Here is an 18,994-nt window from a genome sequence, read left to right on the forward strand (position 1 = left end):
TCTCTTGATCAGTCTCCTCCAGTTCATACCCCATCAACTTGTATTTATAGTTAGGATTTTTGGCCCCAATGTGTGTTACTAGTTTGCACTTGGCCACGTTGAACCTCATTTGCCACGTTTAACAAAACAGCAGTCAAGTTGCACCTTTTAAGACCAAATCAGTTTTATTCAGAACGTAAGCTTTCGTGTGCTCTAAGCGCACTTCATTAGACGAGGAATCCGTTACAGCGAGCAGAGCCACACATAACTGGTAGGCAGTGGCTCAGAATGCAAAATGGTACAAATTTAAGATCCAATGACAGAATAGTAAAATTATTTGGTAAACTGTAAATGGTACAAATTTAAGATCCAATGACAGAATAGTAAAATTAACACACTGAGCAAACCTTTGATCTGAGTAGCATGAGCATGCAAAAGCAAAAAAACAGTAATATGTCAAAATGTGAGAATGTCTGTTCTTGGGCCAAAAGGAAGGCATTTCTATCTCAGAAGTTTTCCCATTCAACTAATTTACCTTTTAACAGGTAACATACATAAAGTTTGCCATTAGGAGAAAAATTCATTAAAATATAGTGTTTAAAACACTGTAGGGAATGCAAAAGCCGCCAAATGCAAACATGGGCAGGTCCTTTTGCGCGTGTGAATCAGGCACGCTCGCCTTCCCTCCCCTAAGGCCGAAACACTCAGCCCCCACGGCGTGCCTCGGAGCTCCCTGGAATCCAATGTCCCGTGAAGAGGGAAACTGGACCATGAGCGGCCTGACGAGAGAGGAGCTGCGGCCTCGCCTCCGGCCGCCCACCCCGCCTTTCGCAACCTCGCCTCCTCCGCGCCCCGGTAGCGGAAGCTCTTCCGCCGGCCTCGCGCCGCGGCCATCTCGGAGAGAAGGAGGAGTCGGGCCGCGGCTCTGCCTGGCGAGGCGGGGCACGGAAGGAGGAGGAGGAGGCGGAAGACCCGGCGCGGCCTACCCGTAAGTCTCCCCCGCCGCGGGCTTCGCTAGGCCTCGCCGTTGCCACGGGAACCTGACGGGGCCCCTCTGGAGTCGGGGGCGGGCGGGGAGCAGGCCCGAGGCCGAGGTGGGTGCTGGGCCAGCGGGGAAAGAGGCTGGGGGGAAGGGCAGAGCGGCGCCTTCCGCGGTCCTGGGGGTGGGGGTGGTGGTTACATTTCAGTCTCCCTCGCCATGACATTTGGGGGCCGCCCTTGCAGAAGGCTGGTGGAGAAAGGGCGGTCTGGGGTCTTGTGCAGATGCCACTTGGAGTGGGTGGGTGGGTGAGGGGCAGTGTTCCCTCTAAACTGTAGAGTGTCCTGTAAGCAAAAAATTCTACTTTGTGAGCTACGGGCATTAAAGTTGTGAGGTCCTGCATAAATGAATGTGCTCCGGGGTCATCCTTCCTGAGCTATGGCAAAAATGTGTGAGCTGGAGGCTCAAAAATCTGTGAGCTAGTTCACGCAGCTTAGAGGGAACACCGACTAGCCATGTTCTCTCTTAGCCGCAGAGTCTTGTGAGCAAAGATTCTACTTTGTGAGCTCCTGGCATTAAAGTTGTGAGCTACTGCATCAATTATTGCGCTCTGGGGCCATTTTTCCTGAGCTAAGACAAAAATGTGTGAGCTGGAGGCTAAAAATCTGTGAGCTAGCTCACGCTAACTCAGCTTAGAGGGAACATTGGTGAGGGGGTCCTTGTTTCTTTCCTTGGTCAACCTCTGGCCAAGGTTTTCGGGATGGATGGGTGGGGTTGTTGTCCCCCCCCCCTTAAACCCAGTCTGTGATTTATTCTCTCCTCCTTCCCCCATAGTCCGTATTCGGGTAGATGGGGGGCAACTCTCTGTCTCCCTTTCAAGCACTTCTTTTTGCAAGGGGCTTTTCTGATTTCTGGAATTACTTTTTTTGGCTGTCTCTCAGCATCAGTCTAGTGCCAGGGTGGCCGAACTGTGGCTCGGGAGCCACATATGGCTCTTTCACATGTCTTGTGCGGCCCTCAAAGCCCCACCACCCCATCAGCCAGCTTGGAGAAGGCATTTGTCTCTTTAAATCACTTCGGGAAGCCAGCTGGTGCCTTGGAAAATGCATTTTAGGTTAAAGTTGCTTCTTTTCCACCTCTCCCCATTTGCCTTCCTGCCTGCCTGCCTGTTCTCAAACACCTGATGTTCATGTTTTGTGATTCTCCAACATCTGATGTTTATTCTATGTGGCTCTTGCCTTAAACAAGTTTGGCCACCCCTGTAAATGCAAAACTGGGGAGGGGGGGTGTCACCTTCTTTTCCCATACCTCCAGGAGTCACTTGCTCCTACCCATGCTTGCCTGGGTGAGGATCATTTCATGTTTCCCTTCTAAAATTACAATGGTTACTGAGGACTGCTTGCCATTCTAAACCAAAGCTGAGTTTAAGGCTGTGATTTTTGTTGCATTTGCACCGTATAGGTTTTTTGGGTGAGTATTTATGTCCTCTCAAAAACTATCGGTGGCAGACCTCAAATGTGGTAGGAGGAAAGTGTTCTGGGGCGCAGATGAACCACAGGGGCGCCTGCCCTTCAGGGATCTGAAACGTGCATATGTGTGGAGGTGGCAGCGATGATGCTTTCATGGGAAGTGGGTGGAAGAATCTTTCTTACAAAATGCCAGGGTGCTCCTTAATCCTGGGTGTGTGGCAAGTGGGTAGAGAGTGCTTTGTGTTGATAACATGTGTAGGATGTTGCTTCTGGTTAGAAGGGTCTGGACACTTTGGGGGGATGTCTCCCCTTTAAGTGGGGTATCCCTATTTCTCTACATCTGCTAACTTGGAGGGAGGTCACCTTGGCTTGAGGAAGGAGATTAAGCTTGGTTTCTTAGACAGTTGGAATTAAGGCTGTTTACATTTCACATTGGAACCTGTAAGCTGTTCCTCTTTGCTGGGCCAGGTTAACGGATTGGTGTGGTTGGAAAGGGCGTGTATAAAATATTGTCAGATAGAGTTTGCCTCTGTGAGCAGGTTCTTAGCTTGCACCCCTGTATTGCTTTCTTCCTGATGCATTTATAATTTTTCCCGTGCCCCCTTTGCCTCCAGGGAGTGTACATGTAGTGGTGGTGTACAAGGAGAGCCAGTTTGGTGTAGTGGTTAAGAGTGGAAGACTCTAATCTGGAGAGCCAGGTTTGATTCCCCACTGCTTCACATGCAGCTTGGACTTCCAGATCAGCATTCACTCCTCTCTCCCCTCCTACTCCGTGATTTTTGAGGGTGTGAGGAAAATGCTGCTGTTATGGCAGACTCCACCCTGACCTGGATGGCCTAGGCTAGCCTGATCTTGTCAGATCTGGGAAGCTAAGCAGGGCCAGTTAATATCTGGATGAGAAACCACCAAGGAAGTCCAGGGTTGCTACGCAGAGGCGGGCAATGGCAAACCACCTCTAAAAACCCTTACGAGGTTATTGTAAGTCAGCTGTGACTTGATGGCAAATTAAAAAGCCCCCACCCACCTCGTGGCCTTACAAATACGATTTCTGCCTCCCTCAAACACCCATTCACATGACCTCTGGGTTGGAACATAATCAACTGAATGCAGAATTGGCTGGTGCATGTAGGAAGGTGCTTGCGCAGCCGCTTCACCCCCCAGGCATCGAGGCCAGAAACAAAGCAGGCTTTCTTCATAAAGGATTTGGTGGAAGGGTTCCAGATGGCTGGGAAGAGAAGGGGGCAAAAGAAGTCGCTTACCTGTGTGTTGCGTTGCAGTGGTGCCTGCGCTCAGGTGAATGGGAACAGAGGGAGCACAGGCTGTAATGAGAATTGCCACATTAGCAGGACTGCCTGTGCTGGTTTTCCTGGCACTTGGTGGTGAAGGAAAGATGGCTGCAGTGGGGCTCATATCATTCTAGATCCGCTCTTGCCTTCAGAAGCTGGGCACACCTGAAGGAAGGAACACCCCCCCTGCTCAGCTGGAAAAAAATACATCAAGCCTTTTATACACACACACACACACAGCATTTTGGGTGTGTGCGCCCATACCTGGAATTCATGGTGATCTCTGGAGACTCCTGCTGGGGCATAGGGGACACTCAGAGAAGTGGCTTGATAGCCTGCCTCTTGACCTTATTCTCTTGAGGTTTCCCATCCAAATACTTGCCAGGGTCGGCCCGGCTTAGCTTCTGAGGTCTGCTGAGACTGGGCTTGCCTGGGCTAGGCAGGTAAGGGCAAAAACCGCGTCAGATCTGCTTGACAAGGCTGCTAGATGCCCACGTTTTAGGAAATCCAGTACTGAATCTTGGAGCAGGCAGGATGTCTCATCCTCAAACTTCCCGGCAGAACTGATGCTACAGGACTGAAGCAGAGGCTTTCTGAATGCAAGCGGGTTCAAAGTGCTTGCATGTGCCTTTTTTTACACTCTTCTTCAAAAACGACAACTTTTCCTCTGATGTTTTCATCTCTGTCATCTTTGCTGCGCTTCAGATATTTCCCTTTAGGTTTTCAAAATTTGAGAGGGTTTAGAACGTAGGAAAAAAAATGTTTGCAGGGAGAGACTGTCCTTTTGACCAAGTTAACAGTATTCCCCACCAGCTACGTGGCCTGGCTTGGACGGATCTCTTGTCAGATCTCGAAAGCGAAGAAGAGTCAGCCCTGGTTAGTACTTGGATAGGAGACCTCCAAGAGAAGTCCAGTCCCTATGCAGAGACAGGCCACGGCAAATTACCTTGGAACATTACCTTGAGAACCCTACCCTCTCCATAAATTGGCAATGCTCCTACTAAGCTGAGTTAGTGTGAGCTAGCTCACAATTTTTAGCCTCCAGCTCACGCATTTTTGTCTCAGCTCAGGAAAAATGGCCCTAACAGCAAATTAATTTATGTGGTAGCTCACAACTTTAATGCCAGTAGCTCACAACTTTAATGCCAATAGCTCACAAAGTAGAATTTTTGCTCACAAGACTCCACAGCTTAGGGGGAACATTGCTTGAGAGCGCTTTACACACACACACACCCCTGCTGTGCAAATGTAGGAAAACCCCACTCTTATCTTTTGAGGCAGATTTGTTTTCTGTTTCACTTGTGATTCTAGATTCTGAATTTCTTAGGGGAGCAAAAAGAAACAAAAATACTTTTAGATAAGATATTGTTAGTTTTCTTTCTGTAAAGGAGGCATGTATGAATCTGCCTTATACTGGGCCGGGCTGTTGGTCCAGCTGGGCCAGGGTTACCCTCTCTGTTTGGCGGCATCAGTTTTCCAAAACCTTTCCTAAGCCCAGTTACCCGAGATCCTCTTAATCACGGGGGACTGAATTTGAAGCCATCTGCGAACAAAGCGTCCGCTAGGTTGCTGAGCTGTGATATCTCCCCTGGAAAGGGAGTAGGTAAGGGTCAGCATGTTTAGGCGAACATCAGTGTGAGGTAATTTTTTTTAACAGACTTAGGGCTGGCCTGCTTGCCCAGACATCAGCTTGCAGAATTCCAAGCATGTTACCGCTGGCTGCACGGAATGATCACGAATAGATTCCTCAAGGTTGGGATACGTAAATGGAACCTCCCTGCGCAGAGGCAGTTCTACCTCAAAATGGCAACTGCCATGGGACAAATGCCTCCCTGCTCTGATTGCCCCAGATGCATCTTGGGTGGCTGCTGGTGGGAATGGAACACCAACCCTGCAGCTGTGGTGCCACAAGGCATTTTGGGTGCCTTTGTGCAACACTTGGTTGGATCGCTATGCTTCTTGGGCCCTCGGTGACGTCAAATTAATGGTTTCCTCTCACCCGCTTGCTCTTTGGCTGAAAACTGATCTTGCCATCTAGCAGAGCAGGGGAGGCCAAACTCGCTTAACGTAAGAGCCACGTAGAATAAACGTCAGGTGTTTTAGATCCACAAGATATGAATGTGAAATGTAGGTAGGTAGGTAGGTAGGAAGGAAGAAAGACAGGCGTTCAAATAGATGGGGGAGAGGGAGGTAGAAAGAAAGCAACTTTAACTTTAAAGGCATTCTCCAAGCCACTGGTTGGCTTGGCTTGGCGAAGTGGCTTAAAGAGAGAAATGCCTTCTCCAAGCCAGCCAATGGGGCAGCGGGGACTTGGAAGAGCCACGCAATATGTGTGGAAGAGCCACGTGTGGCTCCCGAGGTGCAGTTTGGCCACCCCTGCCCAGAACAATTGAATAAGAACTGCACCATATGGCCAGTTCCTTGAACCTGCTGGAGTTTTCAGAAGAGAGAGCATGGGTTTTGAGGCCTAGCACTTCGGTATTCCTTTGCTTTCAGCGAGAAGCTGTGTGTTAAGGGTTTATTGTGAATCTCTCCATTCATAATTTTTAAAAAATTATTTCCTAGCTCATCATAAGACTCTCTCTTCTGTCGAGACAAGCTTTTCTGATCTGTCCAGTCTTCCTTGACTTTCTGGTAGTGCTTTCCACTTCCGTGTCCCTCCCTCCCTCCTTCATCCGTGCTTGGCTTTCCTGCTGTAGGGGCTAGAATTACTTTCCCTCATGCAAAAGCCCCGCCTCCAGAGATGACAAATGAGGAAGTCCTGTCGGCTATTGCCTTTGGTGATGTGGCACAGCAGCTGCTGCCGAGATTCTTTTAATTCTCCTCCTCGAAGAGGAAGTACAAAGTCCCCCTTCTCTCCGTTGCAATCAAAATAGCCCTGGGTGCTTTCTTTTGCTTGATTGTTCTCCTCCCTTTCACAGAACTGCTGCATTTGAGATGCTGCTAGCATAGCCGTTGTGTGCTCTGTATCAGAGCCAGAGGCCAAATGGAGGCCTGTGACTAGATAACTGTATAGTGCTTGGTTTCCCTGTGGCCTCCCAAGCCGTTTGGGAGACTGTATGCAGTCACGCCTGTGTTGTGGCTCTCCAGCTTTCTCTCCGAGGTTCGTCTCTTTCATTGGGTCTGGTTCTGTGCTCCTGTGCCATTAACAGCAGTCTACGGTGTAGAAATATCATAGCTGAAGTTTCTCCCGCCAGTTACCTCCCTTCCAGAAAAAAATCCACAGCCATGGTTGCCAGCCTCCTGGTGGGGCCTGGACAGCTTCTGGAATTACAACCAGGGCTTTTTTTTTTTGTAGCAGGAACTCCTTTGCACATTAGGCCATGCGGCCAATCCTCCAAGAGCTTACAGGGCTCTTCTTACAGGGCCTACTGGAAGCTCCAGGAGGATTGGCTACATCAGGGGTGTGTGGCCTAACATGCAAAGGAGTTCCTGCTACAAGAAAAAGCCCTGATTACAACTAATCTCCAGATGACAGCCTTGGAGAAAATGGCTAAGTAGAAGAAGGAGACTGTAGATTTATACCCCGCCCTTCTCTCTGAATCAGTGGCTCAGAGTGGCTTACAATCGCCTATATCTTCTCCCCCCACAACAGACATCCTGTGAGGTGGGTGGGGCTGAGAGGGCTCTCCCAGCAGCTGCTCTTTCAAGGACAACTCTTGTGATAGCTGTGGCTGACCCAAGGCCATTCCAGCAGGTGCAAGTGGAGGAGGGGGGAATCAAACCCGGTTCTCCCAGATAAGAGTCCGCACACTTAACCACTACACCAAACTGGCTCTCTCTTTGGAGGGTGGATGCCATGACATTATATCTTGCTGAGGTTCTGCTCTTCTCCAAACCCTTCTCTTCCCAGGCTTTGCTGCTGAATCCCCAGGAATTTCCCAACTCAGAGCTGGCCACCCTGTTCGCAGCCTATATTGTGTGCTGATTACAAATCAGGTACATCCTGCATTTGAGCAGCACTTTGCATAGCTTCCCCCCTTCTATGATTAGGTGTGTTTATGGAAAGAGCCTTTTGGGAGAGGCTGGGGGGAAGCGACAGCTTAACCGTTTCTGTATCTCTTCCCTCACTGGAGGAGAAGTAACTTGGGGTGGAGGAATGATGTTAAGCAAACAAACAGCTGAGGAGTAGCTGGTCTTCCACTCCTTTTGTGTGTGTGACGGGGTGGATATGTCATTGAGTAGACTGCTAGAGTTGCTAGTCTTAGGTGAAGCCTTAACTGTATCATATCTTATTTTTATCTGCTCCCATGTATTTACTTTTCTGGAGTCCCGTATGAAGCTGTGGGGTCTCAAGCTTGAGAATCAGATCTTTCTCTGAATGTTTGACAGTGCCTTCCTGTGGATTTTCTTTCTGGACATTTATAAAATAGTCCCTACCAAGGCCGAAGCAGTTGGTGACTCCTTGAGAGAAAGTGCACTGTAGCAATTTAGAGAATTTGACTAGAACTAGGTAGAAGAGAAGGAGAACTGCAGATTTATACCCCGCCCTTCTCTCTGAATCAGAGACTCAGAGCAGCTTACAATCTCCTCTGTCTTCTCCCCCCACAACAGACACCCTGTGAGTTGGGTGGGGCTGAGAGGGCTCTCACAGCAGCTGCCCTTTCAAGGACAACCTCTGCCAGAGCTATAGCTGACCCAAGGCCATTCCAGCAGGTGCAAGTGGAATCAAACCCGGTTCTCCCAGATAAGAGTCCGCACACTTAACCACTACACCAAACTGGCTCTGGAGTTGGTTTTATACCTTGCTTTTCACTACCCATAGGTGTCTCAGAGCGGCTTACAATCTCCTTCCCTTTTTCTCCCCACAACAGACACCCTGTGAGGTAGGTGGGGCTGAGAGAGCTCTGAGAGAACTGTGGCTGATCCACAGTCTCCCAGCTGGCTTCATGTGGAGGAGTAGGGAACTAAACACCAGATTAGAGTTTGCCTCTCTTCACCACTACACCATTCTGGCTCTCGTATGGATGCCCAAATTCCCATCTTGAACTTGCCACCAAACTTGCCGGGTGACCTTGGGCTTGTTGCACATGCTCCACCTGGAACACATTGCAGAAACGTTGTGAGAATGAAATGGGAAGGGGGGAGCCATGTGTGTCTTCTAGTACTTTGGTGGAAATCGGGCTAAAAGAACTCATAAATTCATCTGTTATTTGTTTTTGACCTTCATGGATTCGCTCTGCAAGCTCCTTTCTCTCCAGTAACGTCCCCTCACATATGTGGGTGGAAGAAGCTTCCACATGCTTAGAGAAGGAGTGTCTTCTTGGTGCATCTATCTTTTTGGCAGTGCAGAGAACCTTGCTAGAGGTGCCAGTGTTATCTCATCTAGGACTTCATTGGCTGCAAGGCTATAAAGATCAAGAGCTTCCAGGTAGCTTGCATCTTCCTGCAGTGCTTTTCACAAATGTGTTCTCTTGCACGTAAGCATCATTGTCAGCTCGGCATGCCAAAAGCACCGCTGTGTTTGTCTTCTTTTCTCTTTCTGCAGCAACAATGTCAGAAGGGGACAGCACCGGCGAGTCCATTCATGGCAAACCTTCAGTGGTCTATAGATTTTTCACAAGACTCGGACAGGTTGGTTTGGCATCAGGTGTATATGAGGTGATTAAAACTGGGCCAGACGCGTCGGGTGAATTGTCGACTGGGGTTTTGCTTCCTCAGTATTAAAAGGTCTTCAGTGGCTTCCAGCTTCTTTGTGGGCACAATGCAAAGTGTTGGCATTGGCACATAATTACATTGGTCTGGCACTGGGGGTCTGATGGAATTCTTGGTCCTTTCTGAGCCTGCATGTCGGTTAGCATCTTTTTTTGTCCAAGCCTGGGTTTCCCAGTGTGGTGCCCGTGGGCATGATAGCACCCACCAGTACTTTTCTTGGCTCCTGCTGAGCGTTTCAGAAAGTTGGTGGGGCCATTAGAACATAAGAGAAGCCATGTTGGATCAGGCCAATGGCCCATGCAGTCCAACAGTATGTGTCACAAAACCCAGGTGCCATCAGGAGGTCCATCATTGGGGCCAGAACTCCAGAAGCCCTCTCAGTGTTGTCCCCCAAGTGCCAAGAATATAGAGCATCACTACTCCAGACAAAAGAACATAAGAGAAGCCATGTTGGATCAGGCCAATGGCCCATCCAGTCCAACACTCTGTGTCACACAGTGGCCAGAACCCAGGCGCCATCAGGAGGTCCACCAGCGGGGCCAGAACTCCAGAAGCCTTCCTGTTGATGCCCCCCCCCAGCACCAAGAATACAGAGCATTACTGCCCCATTGTAAGGCAGAGTTTGTTATTGGCTGTCATTCAGTCAGTCACTATAGGATCAGAAGGACTGATAAGCACCTGGGCTTTCCTTAGTCAGCATGCAGTTCCAGTCTTCCTTCAGGCTTTCCTTCTTCCCAGGAGGTATGACAAGGGAGGTAATTCCACTCGGCCGTGCCTCCAGTGGAAGCCATTTTGGGGGTGGCACTCGCCACCCTCTCTCAGAATTCCAAATTTGTCCACAGGCTCAGAATGGAGTGCAGTTTTCCTGCCTCCCCCCTCCAGTGGCAGCCCAAAATGTCCCTGAGATCTTGTTCCTGGGGGTCCCCTCTTCTCCTGTAACGTGCTTTCATGGATCACTCTGGGCTGCCAGGGGAGGGGGAAAACGGTGCTCTGTGAGCAGAAATTTTCGCACCCGTCATCCTCGGAAACATCTAATTTGGATTCACAGTATGCGCACTTCTGGATTGCACCACAGTGCAGTCTCACACATAGCTGAGCGTTCTCAGGCTCTGCTGAAGATAATGAGGGTCTTGTGTGACTCATAAGTAGGATTAGGGTTACAGCTAATTCCCAGCTGGCTCTGGGTTGGGAAACGCCTGGAAATTGGAGGTGGAGCCTAGGGACCATGGGGTTTGGAGAGGGTTCAGCAGAGTATATGACCTCCATAGCAACCATTTTCTCTGGAAGAACTGATTTCTCTAAGCTGGAAATCAGCTGTAATTCTGAGAGATCTCCAGGCCCCAGCCTGGAGATGTAGGAATATGTGTGGCTGAGTCCAGGGCTTTTTTTGTAGCAGGAACTCCTTTGCATATTAGGCCACACACCCCTGATGTAGCCAATCCTCCAAGAGTTTACAGGGCACTTAGTTCAGGGCCTACTGTAAGCTCCAGGAGGATTGGCTACATTTGGGGGTGTAGCCTAATATGCAAAGGTGTTCTGGCTACAAAAAAAGCCCTGGGTGAGTCTAATGGCTCCTGGGACTTCCACACTCCCTTCTTCCTTTGTCCATGACCTGCTGTTAGAGACTTTACATTTTCTGTAAAAACCAGTCTTCCAAACAGTGATTTAATCTTGGTTTGGACTTGTAAAGAGTGAGTCTTTAGCAACCCTCTGATGCGGATCCAGTAGCTTTCAAGTTTATGCAACAGTTGAAATTGCCTTGCCATTAGCTTTGCGATGCACATCTAACATTTACGTTTTTTTCCAGATATACCAGTCCTGGTTAGACAAATCTACTCCCTACACCACAGTACGATGGGTTGTAACGTTGGGTTTAAGTTTTATCTACATGATTAGAGTTTATCTACTACAGGTAAGAGACCTAACGCATCGGTCGCTAATCCTGGGGAAGGTTGCAGAGTCACTGTGTTATTGACTGCAGCGATAATGGTTCATCTTTTTCAAGGATGTTTCTGCTTAATAGGAAGTAGCTGCTCTTTACTGGCTTCCCTGCCTTAAGAGAGGGGGGAAATGAAATTCTGTGTGGGCTGTGCCGGGGATAATTGCCTGCGGAGATAAAGAGGTCACAAAACTAATTGGAACCGTAACGAAAAATGAAAGGATGAATTGAATCCAGAGACTGCTAATTTTTTTTTTAAACAATAGCTTGCCATGATAACGAATTGAGTGTAGCCAGAGCCTGATCTGAGACCTGCTTTTAGTGGGTGTCAGGCAAGAAGAGTCATCTCAAAGAGCACTTCCAAGTGAAGCATGTCTTGAGAATAAGAGGTAGTTAAGGATCTCCTTAAATAATTGGGAATAATAAGCTCCGTGTTTCTCTGTGTGGATTTTTATGGGATAGGACCTAGTTCTAAAGGAAGGAGGTGTTAATTTGGGGGTTTATTTTGTTGGCTTTAAAATTATGTTGTGATTGTAAGCTGCCTTGAGCCATGGGGAAGGCTGGGGTATGCACATTTTAATACAGGGGTCCTCAAACTTTTTAAATAGGGGGCCAGTTCACTGTCCCTCAGACTGCTGGAGGGCCAGACTGCCGTTACTGTACAAGGCTGCGGGCCATCAGTTCTCCGTCTTCTGCATCTCTCTCCCTTCCCCACACCACACACCCCGGCCTGGGAACTCACCTCACTTCGGTATCACCTCACACTCTGTCTCCACCGCCTCAGCCCAGTGCCGGAAGTGTGCGTTGCTAACGCGAGTTTAGGTCGAACGTCACTTCCGGTCTGATTTTGCCATAACCCAGCGGGCCGCATAAACATCCTCAGCGGGCCGCATCTGGCCCGCGGGCCGTAGTTTGAGGACCCCTGTTTTAATAAATAAAGCCTAGCACTTCACCATGTTCAGAGGCAATAAACCTCTGAATCCCAGAGCCACGAAGCAACATCAGGGGAAAGACCTCAGCCTCAATGCCCTGTTGCCAGCTCCCCTGAGGAACCGTTTGGGCACTGTGTGAGACAGGATGCTGGACTAGATGGTCCAATCCTGCAGGGCTCTTCTGATGTTCTAAATAAAGCCTTGCTTTCCCCCAGCTCCAGTTCCCTATCTAGAAAACGGGACTAAAGAGGCTTTAATGAAGTTGTACAAGGGCTGTATATCTAAATTAAAAAGATCTGGAAATTTTAAAAGCCCCGCCTGCTTCAGAAACACAACCCCTCTCGATATGCCAGTTCAGCTACTAAGCTTACTTTTTGACCCCTACCATCTTTTCTTAACAGAAAAAGACACATAAATCCATTTGCTGGCCTATAACAGCGGAACCCCTGTATCCTGGGGTAGTTTTAACAAGCAGCCATGAGACCTTTCAGTTCCATTGATCTCCAGATGGCTAGTTGTCCTGAGACTGTTTTCGTGATATAACGCATATCTTCTTTTTAAATCCTGTCTCTTGAACGCAGTAACTACCCTGCACCTTTGGCAGAGCTTGTTATTGGCTTGTCATTCATTCCAGCGAAAGGGTTTTCCACTGGGGGGACAGGAGGACCAACACGCACTGGGACTTTCCTGAGTCAGCGTGTGGTTCCATTCCCCCTGCAGGATTTTCATCTTCCTGGGAGGTGTGGGGACTCTGTTTGGCTCTGCCTCCTATGGAAACCATTTTTGGGGGTAGCGCTCATCACCTGCTTCCAAAATTCTAAATGTGTCCACAGGCTGAAAATGTTCGGAGACCCCTGTGCAAGAGAGGTGTCTAAAGGTAGCTCTCCGGCCGGCAATGTCCACATTGCCTACTGTTGACACCCCAAACAATCAGACCAAGGAGTCTAGCGTTCACCAGCTTGCTCTTCTGGGGCAGGAAAGCAGCTTTCGCTGAAAAGCTCTTGACTTCCCCATGTCTTTCCTTTCTCGGGCTGCAGAGTTTTGGTACTGGCAAACATTGCTCACAGAATGTAAATTCTGCTTCAGTTTAGATTTCAGATAGCCAAGGTTGAATTACCACATGCATGGCTTACGGCGGGATCACATTAACAGTGCAATCCCGAACATGTAAATCCAGTTATGTTCAGCGGGACTTGTTTATTAGTGAGCTTGTGCTGAAGGCTTAGGGTCCTAGCAGATTAAAATGCCCCGTACAAGAGGAGCCGTAGTGGTAGCTTAAAAGGCATGCAACGGGAACAGGTGCTGATGCCTTCTACTGAGTCAGCCCCCTGGTCCCTCAGAGCCAGTATTATCTACTCAGACTGGCAGCCGCTCTCCAGAGTTCCAGGCAGAGAGGTCTTCTACATCACCTACTGCCAGGTTTTTTAAAAGTTGGAGATGCCAGGAGTTGAACCTGGGACCTTCCACATACCGAGCAGATGTTCTGCCACTCAGCCACGACCCCTCTGAGGCAAGGGTGCTTGAATTCCGCAATCAAGTCATTGTATCTTCAGACAGATGGCGCATATTACAGGTTCTGCCTGTGCGTCATTCTGTTTGTCTATTGGATATATGTAATTTTGTTTTTTCTCTTTCTTCTTCCCAGGGTTGGTACATCGTGACATATGCCTTGGGAATCTACCACCTGAATCTTTTCATAGCTTTTTTGTCGCCAAAGGTAGATCCCTCTCTAATGGAAGATTCAGGTACAGAGGACAATGGTGGCTTTACTAGAATTTTTTTGCTGTTTGTTGCAGTTTCTAATCTTGCTTTTCAGCCCACAGCATTCCCTCAAAGTGACCCATGACATTGGGGAGCCAGTCCAGTCACCAGTTGTGGAATGCAGCTTGGGAATGGGGGGTTCTTGGCAAGATCCGAAGGAAAGATGCCCTTGCCATCTGCCCCTCATCCCCATAATGGTCTCCACAATTGGTAGTGGAAGATGGGTCTTCAGGGTGACTGGGGGCGTTCGTCTTCAGCTTCTGACTTTTGGAGCTCTGCATGCTAGGCTGTGAATCTCCATACCGGGGGTGTCAAACATGTGGCCCGGGGGCTCCTATCAGGCCCCCAAGCAACTGGCTGTCATCTGCTTCTTCTCCCTCTCTTGTTTCCTTCTGCTTCACAGCTTGCTTTGCAAGCCTTGCTCAATCACACAAGACCTACAGTGCAAAACCTGTTTTCTCCATTGGCTGAGGCTCCTCCCTTGGGGAGGAAAGGAGGAGCAGGAATAGCTTGCTTTGCCAGGCTCTCTCAATTGCACAGCAGAGCTACTGAGCCAAGCCTCTCCTCCTTCTATTGGCTGAGGCTTCCCCCCCCCATCCTCTGGGGAAGGAGGGAAAGAGCCAGAGCTTCCTTTGTCCCATAGGATAAATACAAAGAAAGCACGTTTAAGACCAATGAGGGCTAATGTTCTAAGTATTTTTTTAAAAAATCTTTGTGTTTGTTTCCTTTATAAAATTTATATATTTGCTACCTGATCTTAAATAGGTATATACATGGCCCAGCAAGGTCTCATTTTATGCCAGATTGACTCTCATAACAAATGAGTTTGACATCCCTGCATGCAGTCTCCATTTCCTTTTGCTTTTTTTGGAAGGGGTGGGACAACTACTGCTATATGCACACACAGAGAGCACGGGCTTCTCCTTGCATGAATGCTGAAAACAGCAATAGGACAGCCAAGAAGCCAAGTCACTCAGCCGTGGAGAAGGTTTCTTCCATGACTCTGACCCTTGACTCGTTCCTTACTATGGTACCCTTCCTGGTGCTTGACTTGTGCTTCTCATCTTTGGCTCCTTTGCTCTGCAGCTCAGTCTTGCCCTTGACCCACTGATGGCCTCACTGGTGTCCCATTTCCTGTCATGGGACTGTGGTGTCACATGCTTTCAGTTTCAGGTCTGCCAAAGTTGATGGCCACTGACCGAAAGTATAGTTACGTGTGTTTAAACTGCAATGAAATCAGTTGGTACTAAGAGTGTTAGGCCGTGGCTTTGGTTTGACTATAATAGTGGGTTATCAGCAGCGTCTTGATTATTTATTACGGAGAGTGGTGTATTTGTACTCGGTGTTGCATTTATACTGTGGACTTTTTGAAGACCCTTGTTACCCTTTGTCTTCCACATATTAATCAGACCTTTAACCAGCTTATGTTAAGCTTGGGTTTCCTTGTCTCCCCCAGTGGGGCCATTCATTGACTGCTGTCGATTTCTCCCCATTCTGAAAGTAGCAGGAATAGCTAAAACGATCCGCGATGGATTTCCTTTAAAACCTTGAATTTCCTGCTCTCCTTAGATGACGGTCCTTCATTACCCACAAAGCAAAATGAGGAGTTCCGGCCCTTCATTCGAAGGCTGCCAGAGTTCAAATTCTGGTAAGTTTGTTTGGATCTTTTTGTAGCCCCTTTCAGAGACTTGGAGTGGGTGACAGTAAATGGTGTGGAAAGAAATCTCGGTTGATGAAGCAGTAATACCTGTGCAGAGTGGCTTGTATTTAAAGCAGTACTACCAAAATAAAAAAGGCGTATGTGTTCTTAAACAATGTGAACTGAGAGGTGTTCTTTCCAGTATGTGTGAAAAGGGATAATGCCTCTTCTAAGACCATGCCCGCTAGCTACAATTACTTCTGGTCAGTCAGCTAAAAATATCAATAAAAACCGGAATTAAAATGAGACGGATTGAAAGGATTCAACCTCCTTTCTATCCCTCCTTCATCCCACTCACTTTTCCTTTCTCATATTAGTGAGCTGCCTTTTTCATCCTCAGCTAATGCCTCCCCCCCGCTTACATTTGGAAGTGTAGCAGTCCCCCAGTTGAATCCCTACAATACAGGAATGCACTGTGGGCTTCTTAACTCCCTTTTTCCCACGGGTTCCTTCTGCCACTCTTTTCTGTTTTTGTAACCGCAGTTGGCATGACATTTGGATTGACTAACTGCAGTTTATACCTTCCTTCCAAACCACAGTTGGAAACAAGTTTGTAAACTTTAGATACTGGGTTTATATGAGTCCCGGGCATGGTTTTCTGGTTTGGATGTTACGATTGCAGTTAGAAGAAAAAACCATGGAGGATACCTTGCATCTAGGAATTGGGGGGAGCATGCTGCAGCTTGGGAAACGTGACCTCTGAACTGAAGCAGACAGACTTCAGTGCCGAGGTAGCAGAAGGAATTAACTGGCTGCCTTTCCCTTGCAGGCATTCTGCTACTAAAGGTATCCTTGTCGCAATGACGTGTACGTTCTTTGAGGCTTTCAACGTTCCAGTTTTTTGGCCAATTCTCGTGATGTACTTCATCATGCTGTTCTGCATCACCATGAAGAGGCAAATCAAGGTAAGCGAGACCTGTACGACAGTATCAGTTGCTGTAGGTGTATCCTTCTCCTCGCCCCTCCCCGTGGCCACGATTCTCTTCCCCAGAAAAGGGTGGTCAGATTATAATGGCGAAATGACTGTCAATCTTAGAAGTTACAAGCCTGCTGGTTCCTTCTCCAAAAGAATTCAGGATGCCTTGGGGATTTGTTTAATAAATGAGCACGTATGATGGGGCGGGAGGCATGGGGTAGGAATATTTGTTGTGTGGGTGCACCCTGAACGTTTCCATTTTTTCCCTTCCGTTCCAGCATATGATAAAATACCGATATATACCATTCACACACGGCAAGAGGAAATACAAAGGGAAGGAAGACATGGGGAAGACCTTCGCTAGCTAGAAATCAAACCGAGCCTGCTGACCGACACCCTGCATTATAATTAAAAGACCGGTTTTGAGCCATTTTGTAACAATGCCTCTTTTTCCTTCATCTGAAATCCAGCAAGCGGGAAGCGGCTAGGAAGCTGCATTCTTTCGATTTGTTAAGGGGTCAGGGTCCCCTCCCCTTTTAAATCAGAAGTATTGCAGTAGAAATACCGGCATTTTAACCAACACTTTTGAGTTTCTGGGGCAGGGAGGGGGGCATTTTTGGGCAACAGATCGGTATTTCATATGTCCAAGGGCTGTTTTTTGCTACTTTTTGCGGACGCCAAGTATCTTGTATCGTTGTACATGCACAAGTGTTTCCTAGGCCAATTGCAACGTGAGCTGCAGGATTTGGTTGGCACTTCACGAATAAGGGATCCACCTGTGCATATTGCGAGTGCGTTATGTTTGTGCATGTATTGAGGAGGCAGAGTAACCTGAGCTGCGTGTCATTTCAGGGCCCTGTAGCAGTCTGCTGTGGGGCTGGAGAGGGGGCCTGTATTATTCTGCTTGCAGCGCTGAAATGATGCGACTCTGTAATGACAGCAGACTCTGCCATTACATCCCAGGTTCCATATGTACCTCCCTCATATTACTTGGATGGAAAGGATCTAAAACAAGCCTCCTTTGGGCATTCTCGATTCCCCGCCCACGTGGATATAATGAACAGATCTGCTTGGATTTATGAATGCTAGTTTCCCCTCCTCTTTCCCCCTCGTTGCATCTCGGAGAGGTTGATTTTTGACATTTCTTCAGGATTTTTCTTCTTCTAAACTTTTTTTTTTTTTCAGAAGGCCTGGAATTATAAATATATACATATATATATATAATTATTAGGTGGAGAAGTATTTTGACATTTCTTTGATACTTAAAAAGATTTTTTTTTATTATTAACTTAAGTTTGCTTTCATGTAGCTACCTTCCAAGATACAGCAAGGACTTGGCAATGGCAGACAGGATTTTGTGGGTTTTAACACAGCATTTAATTTTCTATGGAAAATAAAGAGATAAAATGACCTGCATGTAAAAAAAAACATTTTTTTGATGTGGTACAGCTATCAGCAGATTTTATGAAGTGACTTTATGAAGTGACTTTTTAAATTCCAAACTTTATTAAAAAGACTGTGTCCCTTCTTTGGGTCCCAGGAGTCTTTATAAAACCAACCTGAAAGAGCTAATTGTTAATGTTACTTCTCCTCCCCCCCCCCCCCCCCCGCCGCTCCCTTTCTCAGATCTTGTGGAATAATGTATTTGAACTATATCTGTTAAAACCTTTGCACTACTGTATGAAGATAATTCTGGAAGTAATGGTAGCTGCTTGCTACAGGTATCTTTTTTTAAAAAAAATGTTTCTCTGTATTTGGCAGAGTGGTGATAAACCTGAAATTCCCAGTGCCATAAAAGTTAGATTTCCCTCACCCCTTTTCAGCATTATTGAAAAATTAAAGGGTATTTTTGTCTGGCGAGTTCTAACAAGTGTTATGAAAACTTTTTCAAAAACGAACCCCTGAACTTCAAATGGTACACAGTAGACCAGACTAAGGAAGTACCTCCCAAATCTTGTTCTTCAAATCAAGCCCACCGGAGCTTTGGTTACCCCGAGGTGCCTACAGTCAAGACCTTAAGCAAGTCCTCCCGTGTTATGAAACCTAGCAAAAAAACTTAAGATTTGTAGATGGCATGAGAATAGTTGCAGCAGGGACTTCAGTTTGTGATGCCAACAAGAAAAGGCAAGAAGTTTTATGTAGCTTGGTGGGTAGGCAGAACGAACTGAATCGCCTCCCTTTGAACGATCTGGCTTCGGGGTACTGGAGGACTGAAGGGAGGATGCAGAAAGTCAGGCCGGTGAGAATCTGCTTGCTTTCCTTACACAATCCGGCAGTTGCCTTTGCCACCTTTCCCACATCTGCCTGCATTAAAGCTAAGATGTTCCATTCTTGATGCAGTTTCAGATTATCCAGATCTGAATTTCTGAAACATTAAAG

At 47.6% G+C, this 18,994-nt stretch overlaps 1 protein-coding gene across 4 annotated transcripts; it reads left to right on the forward strand.

Annotated features, from left to right (window-relative positions):
* Positions 1 to 769: 769 nt before the first annotated feature.
* On the forward strand, positions 770 to 17,053 carry RER1 (retention in endoplasmic reticulum sorting receptor 1). 4 transcript variants are annotated; one of them, XM_060259654.1, is made up of 7 exons: positions 770 to 967; positions 9,202 to 9,314; positions 11,176 to 11,280; positions 13,885 to 13,984; positions 15,570 to 15,648; positions 16,469 to 16,604; positions 16,894 to 17,053. In XM_060259654.1, the coding sequence occupies exons 2-7, from the start codon at positions 9,207 to 9,209 to the stop codon at positions 16,981 to 16,983; spliced, it is 618 nt and encodes a 205-aa protein (XP_060115637.1). In that variant the 5' UTR covers positions 770 to 967; positions 9,202 to 9,206; the 3' UTR covers positions 16,984 to 17,053. The 4 variants fall into 4 exon arrangements, with proteins under 4 accessions (XP_060115637.1, XP_060115640.1, XP_060115639.1 ...); XM_060259657.1 differs by having other exon boundaries at positions 9,202 to 9,287; XM_060259656.1 differs by having other exon boundaries at positions 881 to 1,073; positions 9,202 to 9,287.
* The last annotated feature ends 1,941 nt before the right edge of the window (positions 17,054 to 18,994 follow it).

The sequence above is a fragment of the Heteronotia binoei genome, chromosome 18 (genome assembly GCF_032191835.1).
Source record: "Heteronotia binoei isolate CCM8104 ecotype False Entrance Well chromosome 18, APGP_CSIRO_Hbin_v1, whole genome shotgun sequence".
Lineage (NCBI taxonomy): Eukaryota > Metazoa > Chordata > Lepidosauria > Squamata > Gekkonidae > Heteronotia > Heteronotia binoei.